This window comes from Mesoplodon bidens, assembly GCF_964165515.1.
Source record: "Mesoplodon bidens genome assembly, chromosome: 1".
Classification (NCBI taxonomy): domain Eukaryota; kingdom Metazoa; phylum Chordata; class Mammalia; order Artiodactyla; family Ziphiidae; genus Mesoplodon; species Mesoplodon bidens.
This window is the reverse complement of record NC_138176.1, coordinates 20,044,950-20,072,929: the sequence shown is the minus strand read 5'-3', so window position 1 is coordinate 20,072,929 and position 27,980 is coordinate 20,044,950. Positions and strand designations below refer to the sequence as shown.

Sequence of the window (27,980 nt, the reverse complement as noted above, 5' to 3'; positions counted from 1 at the left end):
GACTTAATGCTTCTTTAATAACATACATTTTTGTTTTCTTTTAAAAATTTTAATATTAAGGGGGAGAGGGTTTTACAATTTTTTCTTTTTTTATCAAGGTATAATTTAGAGTAAAATATACTCTTTAGCTGTGCAGTTCAATGAATTTTTGACAAATGTATCAAGTCACATAACCACTATCTCAGAATATAGAACACTTCCATCACTTCCAAAAGTTTGGGGCTAACCTGCTCCCCTACCACTATCATCTCCTGGTAACCACTGATGTAATGTTTGTCCCTATAGTTGTGCCTTTCGCAGACTATCAGTCATATAAATGGAATCATACTGTGTGTCTGACCTTCTTCAGGTAGCATAATGCTTTTAAGATATGTCCATGTCATTTTATGTAACAGTAAATTCGCTTTTTAGTGCTGGGTGATATTCCTTTGAATAGACCTACCATATTGTTTCCAGTTTGAGTGATTATTTTAAAAAAGCAGTCATAAATATTCACTCACAGGTTTTGTGTGGACATATCTTTTCATTTTTCTTGGGTAAATACCTAGGTGTTGAATTTCCGGATCATACAGTAAGAGTATTTTTAACTTTATAAAAACATTTGTATTCATGATACATACTTTCCAGATTTTTCCTTTATTTTATAATATCTTTATTAAAATAATGTTTTCATTCCAGAATATGCCCCCTCAACATATTGTATTAGATATTTGGCAATATGTTAACAAAATGCATTGGCTTTAATTTCTATATAGCATCTGTCATTTTATCTCAGATAATGATAATGCCAGGAGGTTTGAGTTAAATGAAAAGTACTTAGATAATGTTTAGCATTTCTAGATTTAAATCTTAGCCTTGCACTTCTCATCTGTGTGCTTTTGAGTGATTCATTTTAACTTTTAAAGTATTAGTTTCCTCATCTTTTATTATTTGTTCATTTATTTATTTCCCCCCTCCACACACACTGTATTTTATTTTTACAAGAGATAAACTGACACCAAGCATTGTAAATGGATGACCGCAACAAAAGCAACAATGATTGCAATTACCGAACACAAAACACATTCATACTATGTCATAATATTGACATTCAGTCCAGTAATCCTCCACTGCAACAGCTCCTTTACTTTGCAGTGATAATTGATTTGTGTATTTTTTGCCTCTGAGTCCTTGTGGGATTTTTTTTAAATTCAAACAAAGTCACAAAAATTATAATTATAATCATCCTCATCTATACATATATATACATATATATACATATTAGAGATGAGATCTGATAGATTTTAGGAGCAGTTTCTTATATGAAAATGAGCAATAATTCAATCATTCATTCAATTTTTAGGCCATTGTAATGGTTTTAGAGTCAACTGGAGAAAGTACATTTAAGATGGTTTTGGACTTATTAAAATCTCTTTGGAAATCTTCTACCATTACTCTAGACCAAATGAAAAGAGTAAGTATAACATTATTTTGAACAATTTTTAGGCTTACATCTTAAATATATATGATTGAATACAGATTACGAATTGTCAATGAAATTTTCTTTTAGGGTTGTGTAGTAATATTATGCCTATATATATATATGTGTGTGTGTATATATATATGTATATATTTTAATGGTACTGTTTATGTTTGAACCTCTTATAGCCATTTCCTGGAAAGTAATAAATACTCCAGTACTTTTGAGCCTGTATTTTGAAAAATGTGATGTGTATGTGTTCTTCCTCAAGAGTTCTAAATTGTGATAATTTCTTTTTTATATCTAGAGAGAAACATGAATTTCTAACAAATTTATAAAGTACTTAATTTATTCCTATTTAAAATTGTATGCATTGTTATTAAATATTGGTGAGGTTCTTACTTGCCTTTTATTTTTTAGAAATGTAGTAAATGTATTATAGAGAAGTAGATGGGGAAGAAATGTGTCCAACGTCTAATGTCTGCCTGAAGCTCTTCTGAGAGAACAGTTTTAAAGAAAATATTCTGTAAAAAATAGACTTACTCTTCGTACTTTTCAAGGTTCGGATCTGACTGCAGTCTAATTATATGAACATTTGGCCTTAAATATAGATTGATAATAGTGATGGGTTGTGTGGCATTATGTATTTTATATGGGCTAACAACTCTGTATGTAATTCCATTGTTTTAGGGTTATGAGAGAATTTACAGTGAAATTCCAGACATTAATCTGGATGTCCCACATTCATACTCTGTGCTTGAGCGATTTGTAGAAGAATGTTTTCAGGCTGGAATAATTTCCAGACAACTCAGAGATCTTTGTCCCTCAAGGTACTTTGTTTATTACCTTCTCAACATGAAATAGTGGCTGAGGTGCTTGGGAGGGCTAAGCTAATTTTCTGTCATTCCAGCTGTGTCTGAAAAATAATAGTATCTTCCCTGAAGTCACTCATCAGTGAAAATCATCAGAATTTATGGAGATACAAGGGTGAAGCTTATTTTGTTCTCTTGTAAATCTGTATAGGACTACCTCATGAAGCCACAGTTCATTGGAAGGAAAATAATTTTGTGGAGCAGTTCTGTGTACCAGGCTCTGTTCTAAGTAGTTTAAATATTATTTCAGAGTAGATATCACCAGTAAGATGAAAAAATTGAGGCTTACGGCAGTGTAATGTACCTTTTCTAAGGTCACGGTAGAAGCCAAGGATGGATCCAGACTTTTTATGGCTTTTAAGATCTAGGTTCATTCCTGTATTTCATGTGGGTTCCTTTTGCTCCCTCATAGAATGGAGAATTGGGACAGATTGGATTTTACCTCTCTAGAAAGTGTGTGTGTGATTCTTTTGGAGGTATTATATATGTGCTGCTAGGTTCAAACTCTTTAGGCGTTGATGAATTTTTTTTGTCATTGTTAAAGCTTATAATGAAGTTTGTATTGTAATAGATATAAAAGTTTAGCAACAGTTAACCTTCTTGTCTGGGTCTGTTTTATATTTTAAGTTTTTGTAATTTTTATCTGAAGAAGTTTCAGTCTTCATGTATTTTTATGTAAGTGCACTGTGAGAATTAAATCTCAAAAAATACTTCCCGATAGTGTCCTTTGCTCTACAAAGTTTAGAAGCCATTAAGAGAGAAGAAAAAGATAATGGTGGAATATACATTTTAATGGCTTTGATAAAAATGTTTGAAGATGTAGATCTCTACTTTGGTGATGGCATCTTTGATGTACTGACGTGCCAAGTGGTATACATCAGTAACAACTGTCAGCTTTGGCAAGGCTTTCTGCTACTTGCTGCTTCATTTCCAGCCTTGATCTCCTAATATTATAGTGTGAAGCCTTTCTGTTCAGGAAAATATAGCTGGTTTACATTTAGACTTAGTATGAAAGGGGGTTAACACTTTGGCACTGGCTCTTTTAAAAAGTTTTTCAGCCTCTATTCAAAAGTCTAACTAGTTATTTCTATTGTGGCTTTACTTTCAAGGGTCATTTGAAGAGATGTCTACACTTTCTATGTATTTCATAGAACTTTCACTTTTTATCTCTATCCTTTTGCTTATTTGGACGGAGTGCACATTTGTGTGTGACCTTGAATGCCTCTGTGTATTGGTCTAGGGTCAGAGAATACTCAGGGCTACTCCTGCTCAAGTTCTGTTTAGCACTTACTGCTTTAGGCTGCTGTTCCGCTCTTCCTCTTGGGCTGCTGTCACTACATGTAGCTAGTGTGTGGTCACATTACAGAGGAAGGTCTCTTGAGTTTGAAATAGCAGAAATCTCAAAATGGGGCACATGGGACTTCCCTGGAGGTCCAGTGGTAAAGAATCCTCCTTACAATGCGGGGGACATGGGTTCAGTCCCTGGTCGGGGAACTAAGATCCCATGTGCTGCGGGGCAGCTAAGCCCGCACACCACAACTACTGAACTCACGTGCCTCAACAAGAGCCCACGTGCCGCAAGCTACAGAGCCCACGTGCTGTGGAGCCCGCGCGCCGTGACTACAGAGCCCATGCACCCTGGAGCCCGCGCACAACAGCTACAGAGCCAATGCGCCCTGGAGCCCACGAGTCATAACTAGAGAGAGTAAACCCACATGCCACGATTAGAGAGAAGCCTGTGTACTGCAATGAGAGAGAAGTCCACATGCCGCAACAAAGACCCAACACAGCCAGAAAAAAATAGAGAACATAAATAAATAAATATTTTTTAAAAAGGGGCATATACTGGAATTAATTGGACTCTATTTTTCCACATTCAGGTTATGGCTTTTCTATATCTGAGAAAAAATTAAACATTTTTAAACATAGATATTTTGATAGGTTCTGTAGCTCTAGTTTGCATAATTCCCAATCATGTTGGTGTTTCCTATTTGGTTCAGTGTTTAGCTTTCAAATAATATTAATGACATAGTAGAAATAAATACAGGCATACCTCATTTCATTATGCTTTGCAGATGCTGTGTTTTTTACAAATTGAAGGTTCGTGGCAACCCAGCGTTGACAAGTCTATTGGTGCCGTTTTCCCAACCAGCATTTGCTCACTTTGTGTCTGTGTTGCATTTTGGTAGTTCTCAGTATTTCTAACCCTCCACCAGCAAAAAGATTAATGACCTGTTAAAGGCTCGGATGATAATTAGCATTTTTCAGCAATAAAGTAGTTTTTAATTTTGATATGTACATTGGGTTTTTAGACAGAATGCTTATTGCACACTTAATAGGCCACAGTATTGTGTAAACATAATTTTATATTCAGGAAACCAAAAAACTCATGTGATTGCTTTAATGTGATAGCACTTTATTGTGGTGATCTGGAACTGAACCCACAAAATTTCCAAACAGCACAATAATGTTTGCCTTATTTATATTTTAACTTGTTTTTTTACATGACTTCATTTGGACAGTGAACTTATTTCAATCATCAAGCTTTTATTTAAAAACTGCTCAGATTAAGCAGTTCATTTGATATGTTCTAGGATATGTATCAGGGAAAGTCTTTTCAAAAGACTTAGAGGAATTCTGACTTTTAAAAATTTAAATGACAATACACCCCTTCAAAAATTAATGAATAACCAAAAAAGATGAAGTTTTAAATTGTTTTAGTTGACTGTAGTCAGAATTTGTTTTCATGTTAGTGTTTTTTTTTTTACATCTTTATTGGAGTATAATTGCTTTACAATGGTGTGTTAGTTTCTGCTTTATAACAAAGTGAATCAGTGATACATATTATTTGTTTGTTTTTGTTATTTTGTTTTTTTTTGCGGCACGCGGGCCTCTCACTGTTGTGGCCTCTCCCGTTGCGGAGCGCAGGCTCAGTGGCCATGGCTCACAGGCCTAGCCTCTCCGTGGCATGTGGGAACTTCCCGGACCGGGGCACGAACCTGTGTCCCCTGCATCGGCAGGCGGACTCTCAACCACTGCGCCACCAGGGAAGCCCTGATACATATTATTATATCCCCATATCTCTTCCCTCTTGCGTCTTCCTCCCCCCCACCGTCCCTATCCCACCCCTCTAGGTGGTCACAAAGCACTGAGCTGATCTCCCTGTGCTATTTGGCTGCTTCCCACTAGCTGTTAGTTTTACATTTGGTAGTGTATATCTGTCCATGCCACTCTCTCACTCTCTCACTTTGTCCCAGCTTACCCTTCCCCCTCCCCGTGTCCTCAAGTCCATTCTCTAGTAGGTCTGCGTCTTTATTTCCGTCTTGCCCCTAGGTTCTTCATGACCTTTTTTTTAAAGATTCCATATATATGTGTTAGCATACGGTATTTGTTTTTCTCTTTCTGACTTACTTCACTCTGTATGACAGACTCTAGGTTCATCCACCTCACTACAAATAACTCAATTTCGTTTCTTTTTATGGCTGAGTAATACTCCATTGTATATATGTGCCACATCATCTTTATCCATTCATCTGTTGATGGACACTTGGGTTGCTTCCATGTCTTGGCTATTGTAAATAGAGCTGCAGTGAACATTGTGGTACATGACTCTTTTTGAATTATGGTTTTCTCAGGGTATATGCCCAGTAGTGGGATTGCTGGGTCCTATGGTAGTTCTATTTGTAGTTTTTTAAGGAACCTCCATACTGTTCTCCATAGTGGCTGTATCAATTTACATTCCCGCCAATAGTGCAGAGGGTTCCCTTTTCTCCACACCCTCTCCAGCATTTATTGTTTCTAGATTTTTTTGACGGCCATTCTGACCAGTGTGAGATGGTATCTCATTGTAGTTTTGATTTGCATTTCTCTAATGGTTAATGATGTTGAGCATCCTTTCATCTGTTTGTTGGCAATCTGTATATCATCTTTGGAGAAATGTCTATTTAGGTCTTCTGCCCATTTTTGGATTGGGTTGTTTGTTTTTTTGATATTGAGCTGCATGAGCGGCTTGTAAATTTTGGAGATTAATCCTTTGTCAGTTGCTTCATTTGCAAATATTTTCTTGCATTCCGAGGGTTGTCTTTTGGTCTTGTTTATGGTTTCCTTTGCTGTGCAAAAGCTTTTAAGATTTATTAGGTTTCATTTGTTTTTGTTTTTATTTCCGTTTGTCTAGGAGGTGGGTCAAAAAGGATCTTGCTGTGATTTATGTCATAGTGTCCTGCCTATGTTTTCCGGTGGTTTCTGGCCTTACATTTAGGTCTTTAATCCATTTTGAGTTTATTTTTGTGTATGGTGTTAGGGAGTGTTCTAATTTCATTCTTTCACATGTAGCTGTCCAGTTTTCCCAGCACCACTTACTGAAGAGGCTGTCTTTTCTCCATTGTATATTCTTGTCTCCTTTATCAAAGATAAGGTGACCATATGTGTGTGGGTTTATCTCTGGGCTTTCTATCCTGTTCCGTTGATCTATATTTCTGTTTTTGTGCCAGTACCATACTGTCTTGATTACTGTAGCTTTGTAGTGTAGTTTGAAGTCCGGGAGCCTGATTCCTCCAGCTCTGTTTTTCTTTCTCAAGATTGCTTTGGCTATTCGGGGTCTTTTGTGTTTCCATATAAATTGTGAAATTTTTTGTTCTAGTTCTGTGAAAAATGCCATTGGTAATTTGATAGGGATTGCATTGAATCTGTAGATTGCTTTGGAAATTAATGAATAACCAAAAAAGATGAACTTTTAAATTCTTTTAGTTGACTGTAGTCAGAATTTGTATCTGTTTTCATGTTTGTGTTCTTTTCGTTGCAGGGGCAGAAAACGTTTTGTAAGTGAAGGAGATGGAGGTCGTCTTAAACCAGAGAGCTACTGAATATAAGAACTCTTGCAGTCTTAGATGTTATAAAAATATATATATATCTGAATTGTAAGAGTTGTTAGCACAGGTTTTTGGGGGTTTTTTTAGCACTTGTTTTGGGTACAAGGCATTTCTGAAATTTTGTAAACTTACATTTAAGGGAAATTTTTAAATGAAGTGTTTTTCTTTTCCTTTTTTTTTTTTTTTTGAGCGTGTAAAGGAAGGACAGAAAAGTAACCACTTCTTAAGTGGGATATTCTCATAAGCTACCTTTTTTAAGTGCCATGTTTATGACATAATCATTCCAAGTTTTGCATTGATGTCTGACTGCCACTCCTTTCTTTTAAGGACAGTGTTTTTGTAGTAAAATCACTGGTTTATACAAAGCTTTATTTAGGGGGTAAAGTTAAGCTGCTAAAACCCCATGTTGGCTGCTGCTGTTGAAATACTGTGCTTTGGGAGTAAAAAAAAAAAAAAAAAGAAGTTATTTCTTTGTCTTAAAGAATTTTTAAAAAATGACTTAGTTATGAAGACTTCTTCATCTTTCCAGGGAACATATTGCTCAGTCTTAAGGACTAGACAGTTAAGTAAATGGTGGCTGGAACATCTATTTTTCTACAAAACTGGACGAATGAACCCAGTTCTAGAAGAATGTATGACAAAATAAAACACGTGAAGCAGTGTTGATTCTTTATTGGGAGTACATTTATTTTAGGGCTTTCAAAAAACATATTTCACACAAAAAATTTTAAATCATATAAAAGAGCATATTTGAACCTAGTGAATTTTAAACTTTGCTCCTAGCAAACTTTTAAAACAAGAGTACAGTAGTAAATAAATTATTTTAATATTATACTTGGTGGGAAATACTTGCACACTTACCTGTTTTTGATCTTATCTAGAGCTTAATGAAATTTCTAAAACATATATACCTTTCAAAATTCTTAAGTTCTATTACCAAGTAATGCTTTTGTTACAAAAAATTATTCTTCAAAGACTCATAGTTTTACATGTACCCAGTGTCTGAGAAAATAGTTACCAATAAATAAGTTATTTAAAGAGTGATCACATTTCTGACCTCCTTTGCAGAGCATAAATGCTCAGCAAGGCCTCAAGGTCCATACTAATTTAAATTGTCTGATACTGACTGCAGCAAACCAACCAAGAATTATATTGAGAATTCACAAAGGTATTCTTAGAACATACCCATTACAGGTTTAGCTACAGTCTTTTAGAACTAAAACTTCCAATTTTATGTTCATATTTACTTCATGGGCTCTTTCAAGTCCATATTAATTTCCATTTTTAGGGTTTTAAAATTGTGTTTGATACCTGGAAGACAAAGGTGGCCAGGTAAGTCCTTAAAATCAGTATAATTAAAAGCTTAGGTAACTACTGGATAGGTGAGGGTTTCTTAAAAATTAAATTTGTTTAAGAAGTACAGTTCTGTCATTACTAGTAGGATCAGTTGGTCAGGCAAGATAGCCTTAGATGTGTCAAGACACAAAATTCTTCAAATTCAGTTTTTAATAAACATTTACAGGATTCTCTGACTATAAAAGGTGCATTTACTCACCTGTGCCTAAGAATGTTATCTAGAAAATTGATAGTATCGGGAATGGTGAACAATAATTTGCAGTTCTAAAAACTTGGGTTAAAAAACCCCCAAAATTTGGGTTCAGAGTTTTCAAATTGCTTCTGTTCAGTACAAACCAGAGTGGTTTTTGTTGTTTTTTTAAAATTTATTATATTTATTTTTGGCTGTGTTGGGTCTTCGTTTCTGTGCGAGGGCTTTCTCCAGTTGCGGCGAGCAGGGGCCACTCTTCATCGCGGTGCACGGGCCTCTCACTGTCACGGCCTCTCCCGTTGTGGAGCACAAGCTCCAGACGCGCAGGCTCAGTAGTTGTGGCTCACGGGCCTAGCCGCTCCGCGGCATGTGGGATCTTCTCAGACCAGGGCACGATCCCATGTCCCCTGCACTGGCAGGCGGATTCCTAACCACTGCGCCACCAGGGAAGGCCCAAACTGGAGTGTTTAAATTCACAATCCAAGTTTTATTAATCTTGGTTATTTTTATATAATGGGAATAAAATCTGTTTTATTAATACATACTGCTTTAAGCATACAGGTGCAGGTTATTTTCTAGCTATTGTTAATAAGGAAGGTGTAGGGTGTTCTGCAGAAGTGCTAAGTTATCATTCAGTGACTTATTTGCGGTTGTTCTTTTTCTGCCATTTCCAGTTGGCGAATTGTATCCTGTGCTGCTTGCTGCATTTTCTCTAGTTTTTCCAGAGTCAGAGATTTTAGGGGTAAAAGTTTGGGTTTACACAGCACCATTGTGGCTATATCTTCTACAGACAACTGCCCTAAAATTTAAAAAGAAAGAAGAATTGGAGTGAGATAACACAGCTGTTTGGTGATTTGGATTTGCAGCTAGAATTAAGGTCTAAAAACTTAATCCATTGACATTGAAAAATCTCTTGTTCTCATAGCTCCCCCCAGAGTGTATCTTCAGTGTAAAAATATAAAAGCAACATTTAATACTAGGAAGTTCATAAGGTATTGAATTGTCTAAGATCCTAAGCTACAATGAGACAACTTTTTGTGTCAAATGTTTAATCTCAAAAAAATTGGGGGGAAATACAATGTACATAAAAATAAGAGGAGGAACAAGATGGCACAGTTAAAGGACCTTGAGCTCACCCCCTCTCATGAGCACACCAAAATCACAACTAAATGCTGAACAACCGTCAATAAAAAAGACAAGCCTATCAAAAAAGATATACATCCAAAGACATAAGGCAGAAACCCAATGAGATGGCAGGAGGGGCACACATGCAAAATAATCATATCCCATACCCCCCAGGGTGGGTAACCCACAAACCAGAGAACAGTTACATTGCAGAAGCTCTCCCACAGGATTGAGAGTTCTGAGCCCCATGTCAGGCTCCCTAGCCCAGGGGTCTGGCATCAGGAGGGGAGCCCTCAGAGCATTTGGCTTAGAAGGTCAGTGGCACTTGAATGCAGGAGCTCCACAGGACTGGGGGAAACAGACTCCACTCTTGGAGCACACACACAAGGTACTGTGTGCCCTGGGACCCAGGGCAAAAGTGCAGTGACTTGATAGGAGCCTGGGCAAGATGTACCTGCTGGTCTTGGAGGGTCTGCTGGGGAGGTGTGAGGTGACTGTGGTTCTCAGGACATAAAGGCTGGTGGCAAACATATACAAGAGTACTCATCTGAAGGCTAACATCTTGCTTGGGACATTAACAAAAACAATAGAAAAGATCAATGAGACTAAAAGCTGGTTCTCTTAAAAGATACATGAAATTGATAAACCTTTAGCCAGACTCATCAAGAAAAAGGAGAGGGCCCAAATCAATAAAACTAGAAAAAGGAGAAGTTACAAGCAGCTATATGCCAATTAAATGGACAACCTAGAGGAAATGGACATTCTTAGAAAAGTACAATCTCCCAAGACTGAACCAGGAAGAAATAGAAAATATGGACAGACCAATTACAAGCACTGAAATTGAATCTGATTAAAATACCCCTGAAAAACGTCCAGGACCAGATGGCTTCACAGGTGAATTCTACCAAAGGTTCAGAGAAGAGTTAGCACCTATCCTTCTTGAAACTATTCCACAAAATTGCAGAGGAAGGAACAATTCCAAACTCCTTCTATGAGGCCACCATCACCCTGATACCAAAACCACAGGTATCACAAAGATACCACAAAGAAGGACAATTACAAGCCAGTATCACTGATGAGCATAGATGCAAAAATCCTCAGCAAAATACTAACAAACTGAATCCAACAATATATTAAAAGGATCATACACCATGATCAAATGGGATTTATCCTAGGGAAGCAAGGATTTTTCAATCTGCAAATCAATCAGTGTCATATACCATCAACAAATTGAAGAATAAAAGGCACACAATCATCTCAATAGATGCAGAAAAAGCTTCTGATAAAATTCAACATCCATTTATGATTAAAAAAAAAAACTCTCCAGGAATTGGGCTAACATACTCAACAGTGAAAAGCTGAAAGCATTCCTCTAAGGTCAGGTACAAGACAAGGATGCCCAATCTTGCCACTTTTATTCAACATAGTTTTGGAAGTCCTAGTCACAGCCGTCAGGGAAGAAAAAGAAAGAAAAGGAATCCAAATTGGAAAAGCAGAAGCAAAGCTGTCACGATTTGCAGATGACATGATACTATACATAGGAAATCCTAAAGACACTACCAGAAAAATACTAGAGCTCATCAATGAATTCAGTAAAGTCACAGGATACAAAATTAATACACAGAAATTTGTTGCATTCTATACACTAACAATGGAAGATCAGAAAGAGGAAATAAGGAAATAATCTAATTTACCATCACATCAATAAAATACCTAGGAAAATAAACCCATCTAGGGAGGCAAAAGACCTAACTCTGAAAACTATAAAACAGGAATGAAAGAAATCAAAGATGACACAAACAGATGGAAAGATATACCATGTTCTTGGATTAGGAGAGTCATTATTGTCAAAATCACTATACTATGCAAGTCAATCTACAGAGTCAATGCAATCCCTATCAAATTAGCAATGGCATTTTTCACAGAACTAGAACAAAAAATCTTTAAATTTGTATGTAAACACAAAAGACCCCGAATAGTCAAAGCAATCTTGAGAAAGAAAAACGGAGCTGGAGGAATCAGGTTCCCTGACATCGGACTATATGACAAAGCTACAGTAATCAAAACAGTATGGTATGGCACAAAACCAGACATACAGATCAATGGAACAGGATAGAAAGCCCAGAAATAAACCCACTCACCTATGGTCAATCTACGACAAAGGAGTCAAGAATATACAACGGAGAAGAGACACTTTCTTCAGTAAGTGGTGCTGGGAAAACTAGACAGCTACATGTAAAAGAACGAAATTAGAACATTCTCTAACGCCACACAAAAATAAACTCAAAATGGATTAAAGAACTAAATGTAAGACCTGATTCTATAAAACTCCTAGAGGAAAACATAGGCAGAACAGTCTTTGACATAAATTGCAGCAATATCTTTTTGGACCTGTCTCCTAGAGTAATGTAAATAAAAACAAAAATAAACAAATGGGACCTAATTAAAGGCTTTTGCACAGCAAAGGGAACCATAAACTAAACAGAAAGACAACCTACAGAATGGGAGAAAATGTTTGCAAATGATGAGACTGACAAGGGATTAATTGTCAAAATATACAAATACCTAATACAACTCAATATCAAAAAAACAAACAACCCAATCAAAAAACGGGCAAAAGATCTAAGTAGACATTTCTCCAAAGACATATGGATGGCCAACAGACACAAGAAAAAATGATCAACTTCACTAATTATTAGAGAAACGCAAATCAAAACTATAATGAGGTATCACCTCACACTGTTCAGAATGGCCATCATCAAAAAGTCTACAAATAATAAATGCTGGAGAGGGTGTCAAAAAAAAGGAAACCTCCCACTGTTGGTGGGAATGTAAATTGGTACAGCCACTATGGAGAGCAGCATGGAGTTTCCTTAAAAAACCAAAAATAGAGCTACAATATGATCCTGCAATCCCACTCCTGGACATATATCTGAAGAAAACCATAATTTGAAAAGATACATGCACCCCAGTGTTCACTGCAACACTATTTACAATAGCCAAGAACATGGAAGCAAACTAAATGTACACTGACAGATGAATGGATAAAGAAGATGTGGCATATATATGTGTATATATATGTGTGTGTATATATGTATGTGTATATATATATGTATGTATATATATACACACACGCACACACAATGGAATATTACTCAACCATTAAAAAGAATGAAATAATGCCATTTGCAGCAATATGGATGGACTTAGATACTGTCATACTAAGTGAAGTAAGTCAGACAGAGAAAGACAAATATCATATGATATTGCTTATATGTGGAATCTAAAAAACATGATACAAATAAACTTACATACAAAATGGAAATAGACCCACAGACACAGAAAACAAACTTATGGTTACCAAAGGGTTAAGGTGTGGGAGGGATAACTTAGGAGTTTGGAATAAACATATACACACTACTATATATAAAATAAGCAACAAGGACCTACTGTATAACACAGGGAACTATACTAAATATTTTGTAATAACCTATAAGGGAAAAGAATCTGAAAAAAGTAGATATATATGTATGTATAACCGAATCACTTTGCTATACACCTGTAACACAACATTGTAAATCAACTATACTTCAATTAAAAAAATGGAAATACAACAACAACAACAAATACATAGTAAAGTATGGTATTAACATGAATATTCAAATTACTGAATGTTTAACTTAAACCTTCGGCTTTTGTTACATTGTTTGATTTAGGTTTCTTTTCCCCCACTTTCAGACCTTATTTAGTATTACGGTAAATTATGGTGCTATTTTTTTCCACTGGAAATTCCTTATTGTAATCTGCAATCTTGAGTGTAACAGAATTTCTACATTTAAGAAACAATCCAACTGTCATTTTACATCCTTTTACTGGTTGGGGCGGGGAAGCAATGGATTACTCCTTTACAACCTACTCATGACAAAAGCATAGTAAAAGTGGAGAGTATGTGTGGTGTATAGAACACAAAATAGTTTCAGATATTCAGCTATTGAGCCTGCTACATGACACTGCCTATTAGTTTTTAGGTTCCTACAATATTCTATGACCTAAGTATTTGTGACTTAGATACCTTGTTTCGGAAGAACTTCCCGGAACATTGACTTCATTTCTGCCATATCTGAATTGTTGGATAGTTTCTTCCTTCAACGAGAAAACAATTATTAGTATTATTCAAGAATGAATTCCCAAAGCATATTGCTTGAGATATTTCCATTGTAGTTTAAGAAAATCACAATTCCTATAGAAAATGAACTATCCTATCCTTGCATAATTTTCCTGTTAATTACCTGTGAGTCTTTTCATTGAAACAAGGTTGAGATAGTTCATATAAGCATGCAGATCTTGTCAACTTTCATTCATAAGTGGTGGTGGTAATTGGAAGGCTGCATGTTCTAAATTTTTCCCCTCCTAGTGAAAATTGGGCTTAAGTTTTTCAGGCAAAGGTAAATTATCCAATAGGTATCTATCCAGCTGAGGAAAACCAAAGGGATTTATGTGCAACTGATAGCATCTCCCCTGAATGGTGGGTGATGTAAAAGACATGACCATTTGGGAGGTGGGGTAAGGCAGACTGTTAGGGAAAGGAGGAGGTAGTATGTAAATACTGCCTAACATCCCCACTTCTTTCAGTAACTAACAGCCAGTTTTTACTTTAATTCCTTTGCTATAATGACAAAAAACATCTTAAGGATCAGTTACTGGCTACACAGCTGCAATTTGTAAGGAAGCAACACAAACAGGTGAAATTGGCTCTTGAATACTAGAAGTGAGGTGTGTTCTCAGTTTATTATTTTCCTCTAATACAGAGACACTGTATGTTGAAGCACCAGTGAATACCCTCACGTGAGTATTTTGTTATGAATATCCCAGCATGTATGTCACCTCTGGCTGACGACAACCGTTCCCAGTGTTACATCCCAGTTTATGCCATGTTATATATATTCAAGGTGTTCTGGACTGTAACTTGTAGCATGACCCCTTTCCAAACACAGATGCTTCTCTAGACAGTCCCATCCATTTTGTGATATTTCGCCATACTGATGCAACTCACTGTATATCTTTCACAACATCACCACCACAGAAGAAAGATTAGTTTATAATGTGGTAATGCTGGCTTGGTGCCTGCCTTTACCACCCACTGCAAATTAGTTATAATCAAGTGAAGCTGCTTCTGGTCTTAGTTATTCCCATTACCTCTACTTTGACATTCCTAAAAAAAGCTTCATACTCTCCATCCACCAAGCCTCTTCCCCTTCTTGTTCAAATTCCTATTCTGGAAGATCTAAAGTTCCTGAGGAAGCTCTATCTGCTTTCCACAACTGTCATTGAAATTTACCCCTATAATGCTCTCTCTGGGAATGAAGATGAAGTAGGGAATGGACCAGGAATAAAGCAACTCATCACTACCTAGAATCTGAGATAAATGCAATATACAATTTACTCAGAATGCACAGCTTTTCCTTCTGACACATTCTTTTCTTCTTGTTACTTAGGCCTGCCAGTGGTAACTAGTGATCATTCCTTTTTTTTGTTTGTTTGTTTTTGTTGTTGTTGAAGGTTAGTAATATTGCAGATCTCTGAATAGCCTGAATACAACTATAACAAACAACACTTAGCCTCTCCATTAAAGATAGCACAATGAAAATATTCATTAGGCCCTTATTTGGTACAAATCTGACATGATATGCTACTGAAAGGGAGGATAGACATTATAAATGTTGATGAACGTGAGAGAGATGCATAGCATCTAAAGGTTTTTATATCACCAAATTTTTAATCACCAAAATGATAAAATGATGAATACTTAAATCTTACCTGTTTTAGAGTAGCAACTCTAGTTACTCAGAATTTAATCAATATCTTTTGCTATCTCTTCTTTATACATCTTTCACATCCAAAATCTGGCTTGCGGAAAACAATGAAGCTTGCTGCTCTACCAAACCTTAGTTCTCTAAGCTTCCATTGTTACTGGAAAGGGTGTGGAGCCAAAGGCCCTGTAGGGAGTGGGTTGGGCCTGGTGTGGGGAAGATCAGTGCTGTCACTTGCCTGGGTGGAGTGTCTACTTTGCTAGGGTTGATTCTTGTTCCTAGGCCCCCCTAGGCATTGACAGGAGAGGAACAGGAAGGGAGGGCTAAAATAAGCAAGGTGGTGGTTGGATGCCCAGCACTGCCAAGGCTACACTGTCTTGATAATCAACTGCCCAGGGAGCCCAGCATAGGAAGGAGCACGTATATCCTTCTCCAGGGGATCTGCTAATAGCCAAGCATGGGTGTTTTGCCTGGTGTGATGCGCCCTAAGGAGTTGTGGTTACCCCTAAGGGTACTTTCTAATTGGTAAGGTAAGATGTGTGTACCACCAGGGACAGATAGGCCAAAGAAGAAATATATCAGCTAGGGATGAAATTCATGTGTATTATTCAAGTGCCACATCATTCAATTCAATAAATATGTGTCTACCATGTGCCAGGCACCATTCCATTAGTGAACAAAAGAGAAAAAAACCTTTGCTCTTTCAGAGCTTATAGTCTAGAGTATGGGGAGAGAAACAACATAATGGTAGTAAGTGTTATAGAAAATAAAATATTTTAAGGGGATTTAGGAGGGCTGGGTGTTGTGGTGGTTAAAATTTGAACAGGAAAATCATTATAGCTTCATTAAGAAAGTGAAAATCATTGTGGTCTCCAAAAACAGAAAGATAGATCAATGGAACAGGATAGAAAGCCCAGAGTTAAACCCACGGACATATGGTCACCTTATCTTTGATAAAGGAGGCAGGAATGTACAGTGGAGAAAGGACAGTCTCTTCAATAAGTGGTGCTGGGAAAACTGGATAGGGACATGTAAAAGTATGAGATTAGATCACTCCCTAACACCATACACAAAAATAAGCTCAAAATGGATTAAAGACCTAAATGTAAGGCCAGAAACTATCAAACTCTTAGAGGAAAACATAGGCAGAACACTCTATGACATAAATCACAGCAAGATCCTTTTGGACCCACCTCCTAGAGAAATGGAAATAAAGACAAAAATAAACACATGGGACCTAATGAAACTTCAAAGCTTTTGCACAGCAAAGGAAACCATAAACAAGACCAAAAGACAACCCTCAGAATGGGAGAAAATATTTGCAAATGAAGCAACTGACAAAGGATTAATCTCCAAAATTTATAAGCAGCTCATGCAGCTCAATAACAAAAAAACAAACAACCCAATCCAAAAATGGGCAGAAGACCTAAATAGACATTTCTCCACAGAAGATATACAGACTGCCAACAAACACATGAAAGGATGCTCAACATCTTTACTCATTAGAGAAATGCAAATCAAAACTACAATGAGATATCATCTCACACCAGTCAGAATGGCCATCATCAAAAAATCTAGAAACAATAAATGCTGGAGAGGGTGTGGAAAAAAGGGAACCCTCTTGCACTGCTGGTGGGAATGTGAATTGGTACAGCCGCTATGGAGAACGGTATGGAGGTTCCTTAAAAAACTACAAATAGAACTACCATATGACCCAGCAATCCCACTACTGGGCATATACCCTGAGAAAACCATAATTCAAAAAGAGACATGTACCAAAATGTTCATAGCAGCCCTATTTACAATAGCCCGGAGATGGAAACAACCTAAGTGTCCATCATCGGATGAATGGATAAAGAAGATGTGGCACATATATACAATGGAATATTACTCAGCCATAAAAAGAAATGAAATTGAGCTATTTGTAATGAGGTGGATAGACCTAGAGTCTGTCATACAGAGTGAAGTAAGTCAGAAAGAGAAAGACAAATACTGTATGCTAACACATATATATGGAATTTAAGAAAAAAAATGTCATGAAGAACATAGGGGTAAGACAGGAATAAAGACACAGACCTACTAGAGAATGGACTTGAGGATATGGGGAGGGGGAAGGGTAAGCTGTGACAAAGTGAAAGAGCGGCATGGACATATATACACTACCAAACGTAAGGTAGATAGCTAGTGGGAAGCAGCCGCATAGCACAGGGAGATCAGCTCGGTGCTTTGTGACAGCCTGGAGGGGTGGGATAGGGAGGGTGGGAGGGAGACGCAAAAGGGAGGGGATATGGAAACATATGTATATGTATAACTGATTAAATTTGTTATTAAAAAAAAAATCCTGAAAAAAAAAATCATTGTGGTCTCATTTTGGTGTGTGCGTTGCATCTTTTGAGTTTGCAAGAAAATCAGAAGCCTAGTATTCATAGTTAGGGAATGTATAGGGTAATGGGCACTCTCTATTGGTGGGCAGGTTTGTTGGTACAGCTTTTTTAGAGGGATAATTTATAGTATCTTTTAATATTTTGTAGTATCTACTAAAACTAAGTGTGCACATTTTCTTTGACCCAAACCTTCTACTAGTAATGCTCACTAAAGAAACAAAGCACGAGTGTGTAAAGATATAAGAATGTTCATTAGGGCACTGCACTCAGACACATGTCACAGGTCAAATAAATTACGGAACCACCATACCATGGAGTACTATGTCAGATTTTAAAATGATACAGATGAGAAGGCCATATTTTAAGAGAAAACATTAAATTGCAAAAGTAAAATAGGGCTTTCCTGGTGGCGCAGTGGTTGAGGGTCTGCCTGCCGATGCAGGGGATGCGGGTTTGTGCCCCGGTCAGAGAGGATCCCATGTGCCGCGGAGCGGCTGGGCCCGTGAGCCATGGCCGCTGAGCCTGCGCGCGCAACGGGAGAGGCCACAACAGTGAGAGGCCCGTGTACCGCAAAAAAAAAAAAAAAGAAAAAGTAAAATAAAATTCCTACAGTAATAGAACCCAAACTTTTAATGCTTAGTGTCAAATAGTCACTTTTTGAAGCTTTTGGTCTGGGTAATTAGAAAATAATCTGCTGCTTCCCTTCCCCCCCCGTTTCTTTAGTTTGTAATTTCTCCCAGAGATAATGGTTTTGACGGATAATGTCTAAAATTAACACAAAAGAACCTAGAGGGAAACCAAATCTTTGTCATGAAAAATTTTACTAAGTTGTTGGTGTGAGAGTCGAAAAGGCATTTATGTCTAGGCAGGATTAGTACTTTAAGTCAATCATATACATGTTGATAACAAATTAGTCATACAACTTGGACAAGTTAGAAATCTCTGGGGAGATTTAGTTTGATAACCAAACTAAATTATGGGTGTGGGACTGGACAAGAGCACTAGAGTGTCCTTCTGAACCTTAAGAATGTGTTCAGTAGTCCTCAAATTTTATCCTTGCATAACTCTTTTGAAAAAACTAGGCAGAGAAATTAGGTACCCTTTTACACATTTCTAGATAGACATATAAATTTGTTATAAGTTTAAATAGTTACAAAGGATAAAATTTCCAGCATATTTAAAAATAACGTATTAATCCTTTAAAAAATATATAATCAAAATATCATAGCAATCTGATAGCTACCATCATCCATTAATAAAAAAAATGAAGAACTTAAAAAAATTTTTTTTAAGATTTATTTTTTTGGCTGTGTGGCGTCTTTGTTGCTGCGCACAAGCTTTCTCTAGTTGAGGTGAGCGGGGGTTACTCTTCATTGTGGTGTGTGGGCTTCTCATTGCAGTGGCTTCTCTTGTTGTGGATCACAGGCTCTAGGTATGCAGGCTTCAGTAGTTGCAGCATGTGGGCTCTAGAGTGCAGGCTCAGTAGTTGTGGCGCATGGGCTTAGCTGCTCTGCGGCACGTGGAATCTTCCCAGGCCACGGCTCGAACCTGTGTCCCCTGCATTGGCAGGCGGATTCTTATCCACTGTGCCACGAGGGAAGTCCCAAGAACTCTTTTTTAAGTCAGAAATTTTATATCTTTTTTTCTCCCTACATCTCTATTTCCACTGCACTTAATTTTATTTTAATGTATGTTTTCATGCTTGAACATATTTTAGTAATTATCCTACCACACTTCTCTGCCACAAAAATGTTTATAAATTTAAATGAAAAACTTAAAATATTTTGGATTGAGTTATTCCAATTATTAGTGAAAATCAATAAAAATAAATTACACATCGATAATATAATTACTGAGCATAAAGAATAAAGTTAATGGCTATATATCTATCTAACCTCCATGTGGCTTTTCTTTCTCTCACTCTCTCTCCTTAATTTGAGGATTCAGCATTCCAGTTGTTATGTTTGATACCACCCTAAAAAAAATCTCTTTCAGTAGGAAAAAATACTGTTTTGTCTGTGGGTTTTGTTTTACAGCATTAGTCTTATTTTTTATTTTTTATTTTTTTTGCTGTATGCGGGCCTCTCACTGTTGTGGCCTCTCCCATTGCGGAGCACAGGCTCCGGACACGCAGGCTTAGCTGCCATGGCTCACGGGCCCAGTCGCTCCGCGGCACGTGGGATCTTCCCGGACCGGGGCACGAACCCGTGTCCCCTGCATCGGCAGGCGGACTCTCAACCACTGCGCCACCAGGGAAGCCCTAGTCTTATTTTTAAAAGATGCTGCCACTGGAACTGTCAGATCTCAAGCTTCATCAGCAATAAGCAGCACCTGAAAAGCTTACAAGTTTTGTATATTTTTCATAGATTAGCTTATATGAGAACATACTGTTGAGACCACGATCATGGGCTAAATAGCTAAACAGGACTGTTAGCTTTCAATTGTACTCTATTTTCATCTAGCCAGCTGGAAAATGTAGACTACAGTCAGATGGGGGCAGACAGAGAAGAGGAATAGATTACTCAAATCCAAATTCCATTCCTGGTAACTCAAAACATATACATATGGATCAGAAATATCAAAATGGAAACATACTGTGGATGCCAAAGCCAAGTCTTAGCTTCTAAAAACGCTCAGGCCAGGATTTGGATGTTTTAAAAACTCTCCTCCTAGGTCATACTAAAGTCTCCTTAGTCTAATATTTGATCTTTGATAGGAGCCCCAGAAGAGCCATTCTGTGGGTCAAGTGGTGTGCCTACCACTTCTAGTCCACCATTAGCTTTTCATCATCATTTTTTTCCCTCCATTAATTTATCTTAACTTACCAGCTTATCCTAATTGTACAAAACCCCATTTTTAAATTCTGAAATCGAATGCTTCAGAGTATTCTAGGATCCCAAGTATTTTTTTTTATGGGAACATGTGTATATGTGTAACTGATTCACCTTGTCATAAAGCAGAAACCAACACACCATTGTCAAGCAACCACACTCCAACAACAACAACAACAACAAATTAAACACACAACAGGTGCTCCAGCTCTGACGCATATATCTCTATCGTAAAAGAAAAAGGCGGTAAACAACAGCGCCAGGGGCAGGGGCTGAGCAGGCCCCGTCACGTCTCGGGAGCGGGGAGCTGGGCGCCCGGAATCCTGGGGCCGCAGGGAGCCGAAGGGGCGGGGGCCGCGCTGCTGCCGCATCACCGGATCGTGTACTTGTCCCACTTCTTCTCAGGGTCGTAGGGCTCCCAGCGGCTGGCGGGGAAGATGTGCTTGTTCTTCTCGTACCAGCTCCGCAGCACCACCTTGCCCGCGTGCGACTCGTCCTTCTCCACGGTGGCGTCGCTGAGCAGCCGCACATCATCGTGAACGTCGAAATTGAAGAGGGGCCCGCTCTTCCCTCGCGCCTTGGTGACGATGAAGTCATAGAAGCTGTGGTGGTGGGGTATGATTAGGTCCTCCTTGATGTACATGAGCTGCTCCACCCCTGCCGACCTGAGCTCGCTGAAGTCTTTGCGCAGGATCTCGAGGGCCTTCTGCAGGAACTGCTGCATCGTGTTGCCCTTCTTCATCTTGACTGTACGCCGGTGCCCAGAGCCATCCCAGTAACTGAAGGTGATCTCGATCTCCTCGCTCTTGATCTTCTCCTGCTTGGCTTCCCACTCCTGCCGCAGCTCCTCCCGCAGGCGATTCTCCTCCTCCTCCCGGTCTCGGTCAGGCAAGAAGCTCGTGTCCACATCTGGGTTCTTCCCCAGTTTCCTCTTCTTTGTGGTGACCTCTTCCCTCTCCAGCTCGTCGTCGTCCACGGTCGCCTCCTCCTCCTCGTCGCCTGCCTCGTCCTCTTCCTCCAGGATGAAGGACAGGCTGGAGATCTTCCGCTTGGCCTCCTTCTTGCGCTCCTTCTCTCGCAGCTTCTCCAGCTTCAGCTGCAGCTCCTTCGACTGCTCCTTCTTGGCCAGCTGCTTCTCCCGCTCCTTCACCAGGGCCTCCTGTTTAGCCTTCATGTCGTTCAGGGTCACAAGACCCACGGTGCTGGACTTGAGCTCCGCCTCCACGGCATCGTAGTGTGCAGAGAACTTCTTGTCGATGTTGGATTTCATTATGTTCTCCTCCGCGATCCTCTGCTTCATCTGCTCCATCTGCTCGCGCTGCTTCTCCCGCTTCTTCATCAGGTGCATGGCGCGGCCCGCCTCGCTCGCGGCACCCTTGTACTGAGCCATGGCGGTGGCGACAGCGGTCCGGCCGAGTCTCAGGGGCTGTGGCGGCTGTGGAGGCGGCCGTGCAGTGAACTGACTCCAGCGCCGTGACGTCGGCTACCAGGCGACTCGCTGCCGGATCCCAAGTATTTTAAACAAGCTGCAACGGTATAATCCAATGTATGATTTAAAACAAAAGCTTGTACTGGCATTTTTGTTTGTTTTCATTTTTTTCGGGTCAGTATATTCCATGTTTATACCTTAAATGGGTTGTACTCTGGCTAATTAGCTTTGTGACGTTGAAAACATTTCCTAACCAATTGGAGGTTTGATTTTTTTCATAAAAAACATGTTTAGCATCAGTCTTGAGTTGCAAGGTTCAAATGAAAAGTGAATGTAAAAGTGCTTAGAAATACAGTGTGACATTTATTATTCCATGTCTAATTTTCATATCTCTATAATAAAAAACTTGTTGTAGACTTCCTGTTAAGTGCCTTCCCACACTTAAAAACCCTCTGAATCCTCATCAACACCATGGTACCTACAAAACAGCATGATCTATTTAAAGATGTTTTCCTTTAGAAATCTTACTTATTTACTTTTAAAGAACATGTGCTACCGGATTGTTCTTTCTTTTTTTAAAATTTAATTAATTAATTAATTTTGGGCTGTGTTGGGTCTTCGTTGCTGTGCGCCGGCTTTTCTCTAGTTGCGACGAGCGGAGGCTACTCTTCGTTGCGGTGCACAGGCTTCTCATTGCAGTGGCTTCTCTTGTTGTGGAGCATGGGCTCTAGATGCGCGCAGACTTCAGTAGCTGTGGCACGCGGGCTCAGTGGTTGTGGCACATGGGCTTAGTTGCTCCACGGCATGTGGGATCTTCCTGGACCAGGGCTTGAACCCATGTCCCCTGCATTGGCAGGCAGATTCTTAAGTACTGCACCACCAGGGAAATCCCATTTTTCTTAAATATATTAAAGATATGATAATAAATAACTTATTTCCTAATATAATTCAAGGTTGAGAAAATGTGAACAAGTTTTTTAATTGGTGGAAAAGAGTAAAAACCTTTTAAATTGCAATCAAGGAAATAGACACTTGGTGTACATAAGATTCTATCTTTAATTTTTTTTTTTTTTTTTTTTTGCGGTACGCGGGCCTCTCACCGTTGTGGCCTCTCACGTTGTGGAGCACAGGCTCCAGACGCACAGGCTCAGCGGCCATGGCTCACGGGCCCAGCCACTCCACGGCATGTGGGATCTTTCCGGACCGGGGCATGAACCCATGTCCCCTGCATCGGCAGGCAGACTCTCAACCACTGCGCTACCAGGGAAGCCCCTCTATCTTTAATTTTTCATGGAGGTGATAAGTGACTTGTTACCTTACTTAGAGAAGTAAATGCACCTGAAATATGGCAAAAAAGAAAACATTTATAAAGCATTCTGAGATTTTCAACCAAAGTACCAATTGCGTTTTTATGCAAGAAACGCAGAGGTCATAAACTCGTAGCCCTTGGTGCTACCCAGTTAAATGTTTTGCTGGCTTGATTAATGTTTAAAAAGTATTCGAACCAATGTTTAAAAATCAGGAGATTTCACATGAAGTCCACATTTTAGTTCCTCTTGACAAATCTGGTAACACCAGGTCCATATCCCCAGATGGCAAAATTTGGCTGGGGCTGGGAAGTGATGCCCCATTTAGATGAGCATGGGGAGTTCTCCAATCCCCACCACTGCCTATTGTTTCCCTTAACATTACCTGCCCAGCAACTACAGGCACCTGACTTCACAACTTCAGTAAAACAGAGCCACGCCAATATATTACATGCCAAACGATCCTCTTTTATCATTAATGGGCATTAGGAAGCAAAAATACAATCTCTAGGAACCGAGGGAGGCACTGGAAGCAACCTTCTTTATGTAGAATACAGTAAAGGATATTTTTCTTTTGTGACTATTTATTAATTCCTTTTAAGTAAATTCAATCTCCCTGCTGCAGGTTGTCGATGGGGGTGGCAGGAATGGTAGGAACAAAAATGAAAAAAATTACATTTTGTCTTATGCAAGACGTGTGGTTGACTGACAGATGAGCTTTCAAACGCATATTAGATTTCTGAACGTAAACTAACATGAGAAAAAGGTGAAAGAGGGAGTCCCAAAAGACGTGTTTTTCAGCAGATACAAATTAGTAATGCTCACTCTCATTCAAGAGGCTGACCACATGCGAGCAGACTGCTTAATTTGGATTGATCATGTTCAACCAGAGATGCCAAATAACATCATATGTCATGTAGTTGGAAACTATAGTAGATTCTATTTTGTTTTGCTATCTGGCATCTGCTGGTAGAAAAATGTTGCAACATGTTCAATTTGGCTAATTAATCCAGACTCATGTGAATAATATGTGCAGTGTCTAGCTTCTGAAACATGCCTAGGCCTAAGAACAGGAACTGCTCTTCTTGGGTGAACCTGGATGATGCCATTGGTTCTGTTACATACCAGTAGCAGACACTACTGTTAAGCTAGTAGAAAATGACATATCCTACTCATGCAGAATACCTTTTTCTAATAATTTGTTTTTTCAAAATTCAGTACTAGAAAATAGTTCTAAAACTGTTAGCTACTAACCTTTAAAAAAGGGTTAAACCTTTAAAAAAAAAAGTATCTGAAGAACTTTTTATATTCTCAGCATCAGAGATATAAACCCTACTTCAATAGTATGCAAGGAAAGGGAAATAAAGAATTGTTTGATACTTTACTATTTCTGAAAGCCTGAACCTCAGATCACATATATCAAAATCCCCTGGACAATTATTAAAAATACAGATTTTTCGGGAGTCTTCCCCAGACTCATGAATCAGAATCTCTAATTTTTTTTTTTTTTTTTTTTTTTGCGGTACACGGGCCTCTCACTGTTGTGGCCTCTCCCATTGCGGAGCACAGGCTCCGGACGCGCAGGCTCAGCGGCCATGGCTCACGGGCCTAGCTGCTCCGCGGCATGTGGGATCTTCCCGGACCGGGGCACGAACCCGTGTTCCCTGCATCGGCAGGCGGACTCTCAACCACTGCGCCACCAGGGAAGCCCAGAATCTCTAATTTTTAATTAAGTTCCCCGCATTAAAGTTGGAGAACCAACTTAAAGTCATTCACTCATTCAATAAATAAATATTTAATGGCTACAATGTACTCAGATTGGACTGCTTTAGAAGCTACTAATAATAACTACCATACACTGACCATATACCATGTACTATACACTATGCTAAAATAAAGCATTTTATGTGTTTGACTCATTCTGTTCAACAATTCTAAGAGGTTTTACGGCTCCATTTAATAGATGATAAACAGAACGAGTAAACTGTCCAAAGTCACCAGCTAATGAATGTGCCTGTTCCTGAAACCCAGGTCTGATTCTAGAAACTGTGGTCTTAATTGGTATATTATTTTGCCTTATTTGAATCTGGAGTAAACTTAAAACTGTTTCATAGTCCCACCATGAGCAAATTTTCTTCTACACAAAAGAAGTGACTGAAGGAGTGCATTACTTAACTTTCAATATGAAGGCTAAAAACATTCTATATCAATCTAAGAATTTTTGCCCTACCAGAGCATTTTCTTATGTCCCCTTAAGTGCATTTTCTTCCTTCTGCTTATCTTTCATGATCAAATATAAGTCTAGGATAGAAGGAATACATAAGCTTGGCCAACTGGGGAGTTTTCCTCTTGTGATTATGACGTAAATTCTGCAAACACTTCTCTATCCATTGGACACAGACTGTACCTAATGTACTAAGTGCTAAGTATAATCTTGATTTTGCAATTTTTAATAAGCTCTGATGAATGCTACCAAAAGCCTATCACAGAAATACCAGGACTAATTAGGACTTGCAAGAGTTTCAGGGAGAAAAATAACATTGCCGAAATTGGATGTGGCCAGATGGCCAGCAGTTGCCTCAGTCTCTGCTTTGATAACATCAAGATTCATCTGTATTTGAATTGCAGGGCCCACACATCTTTCATCAACCATCCCTGGGGTGCCAGGAGTTGAAACTCATGAAACTATGCTGACATCAGTACACTTTGCGGAAGATTACATTGCACCAGCTCCAAGTGTAGGCAAAGTAGCAGCAACACTTTATTAAAAGGTAGACAGTCTATGTTGCCACTGCAGGGCACTAACATACTCTACGTAGACAGGAGGATTAAATACCAAACTTTTCTTTGTAGGATATCATAGAAGGGTGGTATGTTGAGAAGTGGGATGGATTTAACAAGCAGCTCATGGTATGGTAAAAGTAGCTTCATTTGAAAAGACTTAATCATGATTGGAAAAGTATGAATACTGTGAAGTATTCTTGCAAAAAATGTTAAACTGAATCTAATCACACCTCCAGACCAACTTCTGATTTACAAGAAATAAGAAAAAAGGAGATATTCAAAAAGACCCCTGGCCTGAACACTTCAAAATGACAATGTCACAAGGGAAAGAGAGATGGGGGAACTGTTCTAGATTAAGCCCAAAGAGTTACAATACCCAAATACAATACATAAACCATGACTGGATCCTGGTTTGTTTGTTTGTTTTTTGCAAGGAGGAGAAGGTATAAAAGACATTCTTGGGTCAAATGGGAAAACGTACATACATTCAGACTGAATTTCAAAGACTACAGAATTACTAACTTCCTTAGTTGTGATAATGATGTTTTGCAGGAGAACTTTATAATTCTTAGGAAATACACGTTGGGAATTTTAGAGATGTCTGCTTAACAATAGGTGTCTGCAACCTATTTCCAAATGTCTCAGTGACAATTAAAAAGTGTGTGAGAAGGAGTGAAATAAATATGGCACGATGTTAACAACTGTTGGATCTAGGTGAAAGCTACATGAATGTTTATTGTATTCTTTAAACTTTTTAATGTATGAATATTTCTTTAATAAAATATGAGGGGAAGAAATCATTTTGAAGAGACTTCAGAGTGGAAGCTTAAGAAAAGGTTGAGTAACAGGGACTATGCTGAATTTCTGATAAACTGAAGTTCCCTTAAACTTTGCTGGCAACATCTTGGGCATCCAGGAGGCACCCAATATATTCCATCTTTCAGTATTTATCAAAGTAATATCATGTGCAGGGTAAAGTAGCAGGCAGATAAATCTGATACAAACCATTCTATTTAGGAGTAAATATGGTAGTGAAGCTAAGAACACAAGCAGCTGTTATACAAAATAGTGGTTGTCATAAAAGAGGTACAAAAAGTGCTAGGTAAGCTCAGAGAAAATTACTTCCTGCTGGGGAGAATCTGCAAACACATCTCCAATTATAACTAGGACATGGATACAGATACAGAATCACAAAACGTTGGTGCTTCAGTGATAAACCTTGTTAGAGAAAAGAATACATAGTTCATTTTGGCTGGAGCATGAGTACTAAGGATACAAAAAGAAACTGAGCAAAGAAGGTAGGTGTGCACCCTGGTTGTTGACTGGCCTGGATATAAGCAATTTTCAGTTTACCTGAAAGTTCTCCTGATCCTTCTTCCCGCAGCTTTAGGCATCCAACCCGATACTACCAAGATGACTCACAGCTGTTGACTCAAAACCTACAGAAGGAACTACATGAGAAAATGTATGACAATTCTGGTAAAGAGCCACATAAAACTAATACGATAGTTTTACGAATATTCACAAACATTATGTTGTTTAATAAACCGTAGACATGCAGGATT

The 27,980-nt window shown here is 38.6% G+C and overlaps 3 protein-coding genes across 3 annotated transcripts in view; 1 reads left to right on the top strand and 2 right to left on the bottom strand.

Annotated features, from left to right (window-relative positions):
• Positions 1-7,872, top strand: part of PDCD4 (programmed cell death 4) — a 28,824-nt gene extending 20,952 nt beyond the window's left edge. Inside the window, exons 10-12 of the mRNA XM_081228367.1 lie at positions 1,343-1,453; positions 2,150-2,289; positions 7,133-7,872. Of these exons, the coding sequence (XP_081084493.1) occupies positions 1,343-1,453; positions 2,150-2,289; positions 7,133-7,193 (312 nt within the window). The 3' untranslated portion in view covers positions 7,194-7,872. The remainder of the gene's footprint in view (positions 1-1,342; positions 1,454-2,149; positions 2,290-7,132) is intronic.
• Positions 7,873-9,211: 1,339 nt separating this feature from the next.
• On the bottom strand, positions 9,212-27,866 carry BBIP1 (BBSome interacting protein 1). The gene is made up of 3 exons (XM_081228399.1): positions 27,769-27,866; positions 13,943-14,013; positions 9,212-9,544 (listed from the first exon to the last, which is right to left on the bottom strand). Exons 1-3 carry the CDS (start codon positions 27,807-27,809, stop codon positions 9,378-9,380), a joined length of 279 nt encoding a protein of 92 aa, XP_081084525.1. The 5' UTR covers positions 27,810-27,866; the 3' UTR covers positions 9,212-9,377.
• LOC308614175 (protein FAM50A-like) lies at positions 20,468-27,856 on the bottom strand. Its single transcript, XM_081228382.1, has 2 exons — positions 27,769-27,856; positions 20,468-22,421 (listed from the first exon to the last, which is right to left on the bottom strand). The coding sequence occupies exon 2, from the start codon at positions 22,283-22,285 to the stop codon at positions 21,266-21,268; it is 1,020 nt and encodes a 339-aa protein (XP_081084508.1). The 5' UTR covers positions 22,286-22,421; positions 27,769-27,856; the 3' UTR covers positions 20,468-21,265.
• Positions 27,867-27,980: the final 114 nt, after the last annotated feature.

Bases quoted from the DNA above. Each gene is read 5' to 3' on its own strand.
- LOC308614175 (XM_081228382.1), bottom strand. From the start codon at position 22,285: ATGGCTCAGTACAAGGGTGCCGCGAGCGAGGCGGGCCGCGCCATGCAC.
- BBIP1 (XM_081228399.1), bottom strand. From the start codon at position 27,809: ATGCCTAAAGCTGCGGGAAGAAGGATCAGGAGAACTTTCAG. The intron at 14,014-27,768 runs GTAAACTGAAAA...TTCTCGTTGAAG, and splicing joins AGGATCAGGAGAACTTTCAG to GAAGAAACTATCCAACAATT. The intron at 9,545-13,942 runs GTATCTAAGTCA...TTTAAATTTTAG, and splicing joins GGAAGTTCTTCCGAAACAAG to GGCAGTTGTCTGTAGAAGAT.